The sequence below is a fragment of the Prunus dulcis genome, chromosome 6, assembly GCF_902201215.1.
Source record: "Prunus dulcis chromosome 6, ALMONDv2, whole genome shotgun sequence".
Lineage (NCBI taxonomy): Eukaryota > Viridiplantae > Streptophyta > Magnoliopsida > Rosales > Rosaceae > Prunus > Prunus dulcis.
The window spans coordinates 29,100,551-29,113,142 of record NC_047655.1 but is presented as its reverse complement, the minus strand read 5'-3'; the positions used below and the strand labels follow the sequence as shown (position 1 = coordinate 29,113,142).

The 12,592-nt window shown below is 34.5% G+C and overlaps 1 protein-coding gene and 1 long non-coding RNA gene across 3 annotated transcripts; both read left to right on the top strand.

Moving 5' to 3' along the window:
• The first annotated feature begins 5,011 nt into the window (after positions 1-5,011).
• Positions 5,012-5,369, top strand: LOC117629863. Its single transcript, XR_004586164.1, has 3 exons — positions 5,012-5,022; positions 5,114-5,268; positions 5,360-5,369. It is a non-coding gene; the product is annotated as an uncharacterized LOC117629863 (long non-coding RNA).
• A 1,088-nt stretch (positions 5,370-6,457) lies between these two features.
• Positions 6,458-12,167, top strand: LOC117630067 (protein LUTEIN DEFICIENT 5, chloroplastic). 2 transcript variants are annotated; one of them, XM_034362802.1, is made up of 17 exons: positions 6,458-6,734; positions 6,813-6,972; positions 7,189-7,405; positions 7,523-7,594; positions 7,670-7,780; positions 8,328-8,519; positions 8,666-8,827; positions 9,023-9,118; positions 9,192-9,293; positions 9,620-9,652; positions 9,772-9,852; positions 9,953-10,035; positions 10,113-10,244; positions 10,905-10,965; positions 11,147-11,212; positions 11,411-11,573; positions 11,668-12,167. In XM_034362802.1, exons 1-17 carry the CDS (start codon positions 6,641-6,643, stop codon positions 11,682-11,684), a joined length of 1,842 nt encoding a protein of 613 aa, XP_034218693.1. In that variant the 5' UTR covers positions 6,458-6,640; the 3' UTR covers positions 11,685-12,167. The 2 variants fall into 2 exon arrangements, with proteins under 2 accessions (XP_034218693.1, XP_034218692.1); XM_034362801.1 differs by having other exon boundaries at positions 6,465-6,734; positions 11,660-12,167.
• The last annotated feature ends 425 nt before the right edge of the window (positions 12,168-12,592 follow it).

Genomic DNA, 12,592 nt, shown 5'->3' with positions numbered 1-12,592 from the left:
AGATAATCAAGTAAAATGAGTCACATATACGATTAATAATGTTTTCATTTGCTTTTTAGATTGTTTCAAACTTTAAAATTTTGCTTTTACATACCATTTTCACATTTTTTATTTTTCTTTCCTCGTTCTTCCTCTCTCATTTCTCTTTCCATCTCTTTTTGGTTTAGTTTTAAAACAAAAACATAAAAGCATTTCTTGATACGATCTCACTTGCCATGCAGTTTTAACTCAAAATTTTCAACTACATTAATCACACACAAGCCATTTTTCGTTCTCACCGTACTTATTGTGTTATTCCTTCATTTATATATATGATTAATATACTCTAAAATACAAACTTGAAGTCCATTCATATTATAACACTTGAATTAATAACAAAAAAAGAAACATATAGCTACGAACAAGAGCGTACGGAACCATATGACGGCTCTCATGAATTACACATCTTTCTAGTATAGAAAAATTTAGTACTAATATTTAGTCTAATGTTTCCAAAATTAATCACAAACTTAGCCCATTCTTCATATAAAGAACACTAGTCCTTGCTTCAACCACAAAAAAAAAAATATATAAATAACTATAACTATAACTTTTTTTTTTTTGGGTCAAAAGATAAAACTATAACTTCAATATATACAAATAAAAACTCCTATATTATATAATAGATAAAATGTATACAACGATATCGAGATAAGTTTTTGCCCTCTGTCCTCCTTAAATTTTCTGGTATTTGACTAAATAGGCATTTCATTAATTAATTTGCTACGTGCATGCATATTATATTCTTATTTAGTAATAGTATTTGTAAGGAATCTGATTGCCAATGCCATACATACTAATGTTGAAAGTATATAGCAATTTCGAACAAATATACACACACAAAGAAAACTCATCTGTAGCGGTGTACATATAAAGTTGTGGCAATTTGGTAAATACATACGTTTCTATAATATTAATTTTTCCATGTATACATTATTTTATGAATTCTAGGAAGAATTATAAAGAGAAATAAGTTTTTATAGATACATGCACAGGGTCTTTGCCTGTAGTTAGGAGACATATATTTACAAAATTCAAATAATTCCTTTTTTGGGTTTTCCCTCCTAAATCTGAATACAACACTATATACTTGAGTTTGTCAAATCGCAAATTCTCTTATAAATTCAGTGATTATGATAATGTAGATCATGGTGAACATTAGAACTAACGTGGGATTTCCTTATTAAGTTTTCGCAATCTTTTTCCTTTTCCGCTTTTTTCCAAATTATAGTATTTCTTTTCTAAAGCTTCAACTGCTCCTATATATATATATCGCTATAATATTTTATCGGGATTAAGAATCGGTGCCGCCTCCACCTCCACCTCCACCTCCACCTCTCCACCTCCGCCTCCTCCTTAGGATAGCAAAAACAACCTCGGTATTCAATTCTTTATATGTTTTGTTTACTACTTCTCTTTCTTTTAAATAACACTTCAATTTGAGACGTTTTCAATTTAACGTTTCAAACAAATAGAAGTTAATTTAGTCAAAAGTTGCCGGTCGGAATGTTCTGAATTCCATGAAGTGTATCATATAAAAACAAACGGCCGATGAGTTTTGTTTACATTTTCCTTATTTACACATTTTGCTCATATATATTTGATTACTTCAACAACGTTTACGATATATCCTACATGTTGAAAGAATCGCCGTTGAAGGATCACTTAGTTTTGTGATGATTACTTTTGTTAATTCTATTTTGAAATGTTTGTTTTGCCATATTTAATTTTCTAGATTTTGATTGAGGTTTTTGGGTATCTTTTTCAGGATCTCTACTACTTCACCATGTCAACTGATCAGACCAATTTTAGCAACAAGAAGCTTGAAGATACTTCAAAGCCTACCAACGACAACATACTTGAAGACACTTGTAAAGCTAAGAGCGATAAAGGGGTAATGCGTGAACTAATTTTGACAACTACATCAGTATGAGTGCTGTTAGAATCTCTAAAAAGATTTATTACAACTATCTTTGGAGTAAATCTAATTGGATTTGGTAATAATAATTTGAGGGAGCATATAGCTCGTACTAGTCATCATGAATCAAGCTTAGACGTTGTGCATTAATTTATCTATATGCATATGCTTACATTATGAGAGTTGGTATTATAGTTATTTTTTGTGTTTTATTTATTTGTAAAATTATTTGTTTTTAAAATTAATCATTTTCAGCAAAAGCTACGTGGTGCACATGAAGATGCATCCCAGCAGTCACAAAAGGATGATCATGTTGTAAGATAAATGATAAATGATAAATGAATTAATCATAGATTAATAATATAGTTAAACAAGTTGATCCATTATTATTACCTGCAGCAGGGGGAAGTAGTGGAGGATAAGCAAGAACTGGAAGCTGAGGGTGATCATGAACCAGTGAAAGCCATTGATGATGAACAAGTAGTGGACGGTGTGGATGAGGAGCAAGTGATCCAATCTATGGATAATGAGGCATCTCTTGTGGAAATAATGGACGATGACCAACCAATTTCTGAAAACAAGGAGGAGGATCTTACTAGTAGTAGTGATGATGAGGATCCTGCAACAATGTTGCCCCATGACCAACAGTAATATAATATAAAATAGCTTAATTTAGATTAATTATTTCTTTAATTTTGGGGCTGATAATAATTTTTTGGATCTGAATTAATTTATTATTACTCGCACTTACAGGCTGCCGGAGGATCCACAGGTGACATATGAGGGTGGTGCTGCCAGCGGCACTCCGAATACTCCCTCACACTCCAGCCCTTCAGTTGATTCTGCATTAGCAGGAGGGGCATCACCTGGAGTATGCTGTTAATAATTAATTTTATTTCAGTATACTATATACTTGATATATATTGATTAATTATAAAAATATTAAAACTAATAATTATAATTAAGATGCATGATTTTGATATATAATCAGGTGGATGCACAAGCCGATCTTGATCAGTACTACTCACTTATTAGCTCTGAAATTCCCTTCAGTTGTTTGCTTGGAAATGAGTCGAGCAGTTTTGTGCCAAGTGGCAGCCACCATAACCAGCAGTATTTTCAGCAAATTCTCTAGTATGTATATATCTCAGTGCTATATACAATTAATATGACAGAAAATCTGAGTGCTATATTAGCTATCAGTTTCTTAACCTAACTAATATCCTTTTTCTTCAGTCAATATTAACTAATATCCTAAGAATACTACTAATTCAAGTGTATATATTGTGAGAGTAGTTCCAATATACGAATCATATTAACCCTAGCTGCTGTGTTTAGCTCTCAATTTCCAACCATGGCACAAGAAAACAACAACAACAACAACAACACCCGTACCAATCCTAGCATGCTGTTCCCTCTTGATCAAACCCCAATCAGAAACCTGGACAGCGGAAGTGGAAGCAGTGCTGCTTTTGGGAGCCAAAATATGCACCGTCAGTCAAACACCTCCCACATGATGGTGAGGAATTAAAATGCCAAATTTAATCATTAAAATGGTATTCCTTGAGTTAATTATATATACGATGTTGTTTGTTTGTTGTCTATATGCATGTGCAGGTGCAGCCACTATTGGACAATGGAAATACTGCATTCATGAGATCCACTAATCAGCCTCCAACTATTTTTGGGTATAATTAATTAATCATGTAGCTATGATCATGACTGTCTGAGTTTGATTTTCATAAGACATATCTGTTAAAACATTTAGTTCTTGTTCATTTTGTCCGAGATAACCTATAGTTATTTGGTCTGCCAGATTTCCTATTTTAAATTTTGTTGTTATTATTGTTTCATATTCAAAATATTTTAGTTTTTTTATTTAAAATTTGTTTCGAAGAAAGGGTTTGAATGGAATGTTAACAATACATGAATATAATTATATTATATGGGAAGAAAGAAAATATGTGAAATCATACATTGTACCTTTCTTATTTTTAAATTGAAAAAAATTAAATTAATTGTATGTGGTCATTTGAATCAAAATAATTTTATATATTGCCAAATTCCCCTTTTTAGATTCTCCAGTCAAGTATATATAGATCAAATGGAAATTAGTATTCGTTAACATACTATTGAACTTGCGTCATATATACAGAGGCGAAGACCTGCATTTCCAACGATTTTTCCAAAGCCAGGCTGCTGGAAACTTTGGAGGCCAGCAGATTCCTCAACTCCACAGTATCCCTGCTCAGCAAGTATGCATATTATTCTTCCTCATCAAGTTTCTATACTCTCTCTCTCTCTCTCTCTCTCTCTATCTCAAGTTTTGTATCGCAGTATGAAATGGATGTGCAGCTTGTTCTTAATTAATAAGTTTTAATTGTCTTCAAAATAATGTGGTTATATATATATAATTAGTACTTTATCTATTCATTAAGGGCTTGTTTGTGAGTGATTTTAGATAGTCATAATCACTTTTGGGTAGAAGCACCCCATGTTTCTTCCTATGATAACTTGTAGTGATTATATATATGGAGAATCACTTTTCTATAGAAGTGATTAGTAGTTTATCTATAATCACTCCCAAATGAGCCCTAACTAGTAGAAGAAAAGTGTTTTTTTTTTTTTTTTTTTTTTTTTTGTAAAATAAAATTCTATCTATGCGGCCTATAGTAGTACACATACATGCAGGCATACACATAATTTGCACAGAATTTTCTATGGAAATTTCTTGTCATGCACAAAAAATAGAGAATACTTGAAAAACGGAAAGTATTTCAAGGGTTAACTTGAAGACGAAGATAACCCATATTAATATTGCATAACATATTTTAATAGATTTTTAAAGAGAGATTTCAAGCCTTTCTAAGGCTACTCAGATCACATATTAATATGTAGCTATAATCTGTAACTAAATGGCTGTATAATATTCCCATAATTTTATCTCAACGTCTTAAATCGATACATATTTGGTTTCTGAAATTCTTTTTCAGCACGGAATAATGGCCGGAAACTTTGCTGGTGGACATCCATACCCAGTGACAGAAGTGGCGAGGACACCAAGGGTGACTTAATTAATTAATCTTTTGTTTTACTTAATTTCACACTATTGATATTTGTCTGTGGTTCCATTACTTACACACATGTATGATGTAGATGACAATGAATAATTGGGAAGACAACATCAACATGGCTGCACCAACACCAAACCTTCATGCACCCAATAGAGCTCATTGGTCGACGCAATTAGGTCAAGCCTCCCAAGGCCCAAACTATGGCAACAATATTATTCCTAATGCTCCAGCCTCAAAGTAATTAAAACATCATTAATTAATTTCATTAGTGATACGGGTATAATAATGTGATCTCTTCATCAAATTAATTATGTATAAACCCCTGCAGGCCTATCAAGAACTCGCTTTATGATCCCATGTATGAAGCCATGGGATTGCCAGTGGATCCACACCTGCGACTTTTTCTTGGGATGCAGAGGCGCAACAATGGTGCGTAATTATCATTAATTAATTTGTACAATAATATAATTAATCCTGCTATTAATTACAAATAAGTTGATTCAACTTGATTCTTTTTCATGTTTGCAGGAGGGAATCATACACCATGAAGATCAGTGAATTTTGCTGCTATATGATATGATATGCTGGAACTTGGAGCAGAGAATAATCCTTAGCCGTCTACTTTGTTTTCATTAATTATAAATAAATCCCGGAAAAGGGATCAGTCTTGGTATTTTGATTTGGTTTTGTTGGGTTAATTTCTTTTTATATTTAGTGAATTATTATTAGGAACCAAATGATAATTTGAGTTTTGGTTATAATATTGGTGTGAGCATCTGCATGCGCTTTTTCTATGTTGCTATATCTTGGCTGAAACTTGGAGGGAATGCAACTATATATGGTTTCTGAATTTTCATGTTAATTCTTAGGGAAATAAAGTGACATGAGAACATTCGTGGTCATAGAGTGTATTCGTGTTAAACATTTCTATTGAGGTGAAATTATTAGAAGACTCGGGGATCAACATGAACATCATTAATCAGGACGGTGAAAGATTACATGTGCTAAGTATGTAGCAATTGTAACAAGTCATGACTTGTTTAAATATTTGTTTAAGATGATATTCATTATACAACCAAACCAACCATCAATCCTATTTATTTATGAATGACATAGATTCACAGGAATGATTAAGCTTAATCTTAACATACTTAACCCAACAATATCGTGTTTTATTCCATGGAATGAAAACACTAATTTATTCTTCTTACTGTAAGATGTTCTTTAATAAATAAAACAGTTTAATTTGTGTTGTTTTATAAACGAAACGAAGTAATGACAGAGCATATTTTGAGATTAGAATGAAATGAATATTAATAACTTGTCACTCATTTCGGGTCGGGTCAAAATACCGAATCGTTGACACCCTTGGAGTTTAATGGGCGGGTATCTAGCAGTTAGCTGAGCAAGCACCACTTGAAAAAGATACTTCTTTCTTCACTCGCCAATTGCGTTGTGCGTGCGCTAGAAAACGGCCACATTTGGCCTCTGCGTTATCATCTTCCTTCCTTCCTCTCTGTCTCTTTCTTATGCTCTTCTTTCTCAGTTGCTGGCACTGCCCGACACCCTCAATTGCCAATCCTGAGGGCTGAGGCTGTCCCTGTAACCAATGGCTGCCACTATTCCTCTGCTTCAGTTCGTCCCCACCAAAACCTTCCAAGCCAAGATTCACTCGAACAGACTCAGACCCACCAAGCAGAGAGGTCGTCCATTCTACAAAAGTTTCGATCTTTCAGCTCCTTTTTGCTTACCATTATTGACCCTTTTGGTGGGTTTTGCAGGAACTTTTGGTTTATCTATGGTTACATGCTCTTCTTCTAATGGAAGAGAGCCTGATTCTGTGGATGGTGTGAAGAGCGTGGAGCGGTTGCTTGAAGAGAAAAGGCGAGCTGAGCTGTCTGCTCGGATTGCCTCAGGAGAATTCACTGTCGAGAAAACTGGGTATACTTATTAGAGATTGAACTATGGGTTTAGTTTTGCTTATGTTGGGCAATTTCAGCTACATTTGATTAAATTTTCTGACTAAAATTGTCACCGAATTTTGAACATACTTAATACTAGAAGAAGCTAGCTGGAAAGCTTTACTTTTGTGTTATTATACATCCAAATTTTTGTGTGTTGATTCATAACTCCAAGTCTTTTGTATGTGGTAATTAGTTATCCATCTCAATTGAAGAACGGTTTGTCGAAGTTGGGTGTTCCTCGGGAGATTCTAGATTTTTTATTCAGTTGGGCTGATGCACATGATGGCTCTCCCAAAATTCCAGAGGCAAAAGGTGCAATTGGTGCCATTCAAAGTGAGGCCTTTTTCATCCCACTATATGAGCTTTACCTCACTTATGGTGGAATTTACAGGCTGACCTTTGGACCAAAGGTTTTTATTTCTAATATATATCTCATTTGATTAGTAGTAGTCTCTCTCAAACTTATTAGATTGTTATGACGGCAGTGCCGCTGTTCTCAGTGAATTACTTGTTGATTCTTTCTGCAGTCCTTTTTGATCGTTTCTGATCCTTCCATTGCCAAACATATATTAAGGGATAATTCAAAGGCTTATTCAAAGGTAAACCCAATTGGTTAATTTCTTTTCCTGTCCTCTCTCTGTCTGTCTTTCAGTTGATAGCTACTTTGTGCACAGGGAATCTTGGCTGAAATTCTAGAGTTTGTCATGGGGAAAGGACTCATCCCAGCAGACGGTGAAATATGGCGTGTTCGACGACGTGCTATAGTCCCCGCATTGCATCAGAAGGTATTTCGTTCTTATTCTGCTCCCTACATTCAATGTATCCAGTGGAAGAAAAGCCTGTTTAAGGGAAAAGTGGGATATCAAAGTGTGAACCAAGACCTGTGATATGAAAACCAAAATCAGAATTAGGAGGAACAAATGTTCTGATGTAATTCAACTATTACTTGCATCAGAAGGTGTTGTGTACCCTTTCCCACCGTTCCCTGCATCAGAAGGAGCAATTTTGAGGAATTGTAATTTGATTTTGCTGTAGAACAGCTGTTCCTCCAAATTGCTCCTTGGAATTCAGAAAGATTACAATATTATGTACGTTAACCAATTTTAAAAAATTTAAAGAGCACATTGATTTTGTCTATTATGAAGAAAAACCTTCTTCTTAGAAAACTGCACATAGAAATTTTATGAACTGTACGCCTAATAAGAACCTTGTCCAATTTCTCATGCAATTTTGGAGCTACCTCACTGTAAGGTAAACCTTGGTGCAGACCATAGGAACTATTTGTAACTATTTTTTTTATTGTTGATTCTAGTTTTTTATTTAAAATTGTAGTATGTAGCAGCTATGATTAATCTCTTTGGAGAAGCTACAGAGAGGCTTTGCCAAAAGCTAGATGCTGCTGCATCTGATGGGGAAGATGTAGAGATGGAGTCACTTTTCTCCCGTTTGACACTGGACATCATTGGCAAGGCACTTTTTAATTATGATTTTGATTCATTAACAAATGACACTGGGATAGTTGAGGTATTATTTTCGTTCCTTTTATCTTAGCTTTGGTTATACGATGTTCTTTCCTATTTAGCTTCCACTTATCTTCATCAATTCTCTTTTGTAGTTGATTTTATAGCAGTACTTAACATATTGCTGTCTTTCTATTTTGGCTAGAGCAGGCTGTGTACACTGTCCTGAGAGAAGCAGAAGATCGTAGTGTTGCACCAATACCAGTATGGGAAATCCCAATATGGAAAGACATTTCACCACGACAAAGAAAGGTCGCAACAGCCCTCAAACTAATCAATACTACGCTGGATGATTTGATAGCAATTTGCAAGGTAAAGTCATCAATTGCTGGCACAACATAGAGCTGTGGCCCTCTTTTTTTTCTTTTTCTTTTCTTGATAATATTTGCTACTATATTTCCAATCACAATTTTTTTTCCTTTTTCTTTCAAAATGATACATGGCTGGGCATGGCTGCTAAGCTGATGCAGTTTTGTTATTGTTATTATTTTTGTTTGTCATCTGCAGAGGATGGTAGACGAAGAAGAGCTACAGTTTCATGAGGAGTATATGAATGAACAAGATCCTAGTATTCTCCATTTCCTTTTGGCGTCTGGGGATGATGTATGTAACTGCAACTATCATACACACTTGTCACCAGCTCAAATGATTAAACTTTTTACACAACTATTTGTAGGTTTCTAGCAAGCAACTCCGTGATGACTTGATGACAATGCTTATTGCTGGGCATGAAACATCAGCTGCAGTTTTAACATGGACCTTTTATCTTCTTTCCACGGTAACACATTTGAGGCCTAGTAAAGGAACTAATTTCTCACTTTTATGTTCTTTAGTGCATAGTAATATGGATCTTCCTTGAGGCTTACTCCTTGCCCTGTAACCGGGAATTTTGGGAAATAAAATGGATCTTTACTTGAAATGCAGAACTATACCAACTTGTAAATCTGAGATGCTTGCAAAGTTTATAAGGGTGTGATGAATTTACAGCATATAACTATTTTGAATCAAATATATTTAATTCATTTTCTTAAAATAGATTAGAAAGTTATTAAATAAATGAGGACTACAAATTTCATCACGACTTTACCTTTTGATTGGCTGCAGGAGCCTAGCGTCATGTCGAAGCTCCAAGAGGAGGTATGTTAGAGCTTTAATTTTAATGCACCCGTATTTCTACCAAAAGAATCACAGGAGTCATGAATACTTTAGCCTATATCATATTGTTTCGCTTTAATTATAGTTCTTCATGTTCTTAGGCTGATTCCGTTCTAGGAGATAGATGTCCAACAATTGAAGATGTGAAGAAACTCAAGTATGCAACTCGTGTTATTAATGAGGTAAGCATATCAGCTTTTATCTGAAGGATTTAGAAAGTTAATTTTCTGTATAAATGGTCATTTTTTATTGTTTGGTTTAACTTTCCTTCTTCCTTTGCAGTCCTTGAGGCTTTACCCACAACCACCTGTGTTAATTCGTCGTTCTCTTGAGGATGACAGGCTTGGAGACTACTCTATTAAAAGGTTATACCTAGAAAATCTACTGTGAATATGTTGTTAATATGCAACATCTAATGCCATTTTTATCTTTTCATTTACAGGAATGAGGATATATTTATTTGTATTTGGAATCTGCATCGCAGTCCAAAACAATGGGATGATGCAGATAAGTTTAAGCCTGAAAGATGGCCATTAGATGGACCCAATCCAAATGAGACGAACCAAAATTTTCGGTATTTCATCTCTTGCTTATTCTCTGAATTTGATACATATCACAAGATATTGGAGTTACAACTGATCTGTCAGGTTATTGAAGTTCTGAATGTTAACATCCTTGGTGGATGAGCATTGTACAATTTTTTGTGTGTGGGTAAAATGGGGCTGCAGAAGTTCGATTAATGTGTGGTATCATTGCACACTCAAATATGAAAAGAAAATATTATTAATATTTTTTGGAGTTTGGAGGATGACAATTGAAAGAAGTATGCCTTTTCTGTATTTATTTTGCCACATTCCATATTAGATGGTTCTAGATGTATCTGGTACATCATAAACGTGTTCAAATCTTAATGAATCTGACATTCTAAATAAACAAACCTATCCTATACTTCTTGGATCAACATTGCATATGACCAGTTTTAGCACGAAAAAGGGCTAAATTACTGCAAATGTACAAGTTATTGAAGTTGCACGACACTGTATTATTTAATCTATTCTGTGCTATCTTTTCTGAGGAAAAAAAAAAAAAAATCATTTTCAGAATGCAGCAGCTTCTTAGTAGTTAGTATAATTTCAATCAGTTTCAGGGAATGACATGGGATTCAGGGTTCAATTTTCTCTTGAATGTTTTTTTTCTTTCCACAAATAAATTACTGTGGTAGTTATTATTTCAGTTACTTGCCCTTTGGTGGAGGACCACGGAAATGTGTAGGTGACATGTTTGCCACATACGAGGTAGAATATTTGAACTTGTTGGATGGTCAACTTTTTTGATTTTAATATTTATATAACTTTATGAATATAAATCACTGAAATTTTTGCATGCCTCTCATGATGATCATATACAAGCCTTCAAAGCTTCTCCTTTTCCCAAATAAATAAAGCATTTTGAAACACTCTCATTGCTGATTTACAGACTGTGGTAGCACTTGCAATGCTTGTTCGAAGATTTAACTTTCAAATGGCACTTGGTGCTCCTGAGGTAAGTAGCCCCGTGTTGTTTCCTGCATGTATTATATCTAGCCCAATTGGAACTCTTTCGAATTGTGTATTTGTTGGTGGCATTGTTGTGAACCACAATAAGTTTTATAAGCTGAGTGAACTTGTAAAAACCTGTAGTGTTATATTGAACTTAAAGTATGTGATTCTATTTCTGTCTAAAGAATGGTTCTCCAAGCAGGTCAAGATGACTACGGGAGCAACAATTCACACCACAGAAGGGTTGAAGATGACAGTTACCAGGAGAATAAAACCTCCCATAGTGCCCACATTGGAGATGCCAACATTTGAAGTGGATACATCTGTAGGTGCTTCAAAAGGGGATTCTTTAGTTGGTAAAAAAGGTGAGGTTTCTTCTGCAGATTGCAGATGATTTGTTATACTTGAATCTCGACGTGTTTTCTACTAATCTTCTGCCTGATGATGTCAGGTTTGTAGATAATGCTGTAAATTGAGAGAGGCAAGTTCATAGGGTTGCAAGACCAAGAAAGAAACTGTGTTTGAATATAGTTCTTAAGTCTCTTGAAGAATCGTTCAGCTTTGTAAATTTCCAAGCTCCCTACCAAAGCATCACATCTTTCTCAGTGTATTAAAAACACTTCCAATAACAGTTTTTACTGCCCTGGCGGAATTGGCCCTAATAGACATTATCTAATAATGAAAACAAAGGCATCTGCAGAAGATTTGTTTGACGAGCAAAACAAAAACGATGTAATGTTAAGTAACCTAGTAAGAGGATATCAGAATTTCACATTTCTGATGTCTTGCACATGATAGGAAGAAAACATTGCTGTGGACTAGTGAAGAATCATGTGGAGGAGTAGCCAAAACACCTCCTGAGAAAAGAACTATATGAACGCTTTCAGATGTAAAGAAACATAAGAATACAATGTGCCTGAACGTATCCAGAGCGTGAAGAATAATATTGGTCATTTTCACTGGTTCTTCAAGAGGCTAATACAATACACATAAAAAAAAAAAATTAAAACATTAGCAAGCAGGACAATTTACCATTTCAATCAAATGTACAATCAAGTAACCTTAACTATGCAATTCAGAGGTATTGTCTGCATGTATTAGACATGCCTCAGTCAAATTAGATATTGAACAAGTGAACAAAGAGAGTCGATTTGTCATCTGTCATGAATACACCTCCACAACCTGTTCGGTGTCACTGTTTCGAGATTTGTGGCTTTGGTTGATGGTTTTAATTGGGAAGAACAAGTACTTGTTTTCATGCTATGTATTGAATAATGTTTTTTTTTTTTTTTTTTTTTTTTGGTGGACAAAGATGTATTGAATAATGGTTGTTTGCTAGAAACTCAAGCTTATTTGCTCCATTCAAATCAAAGTTAGAGAAAAG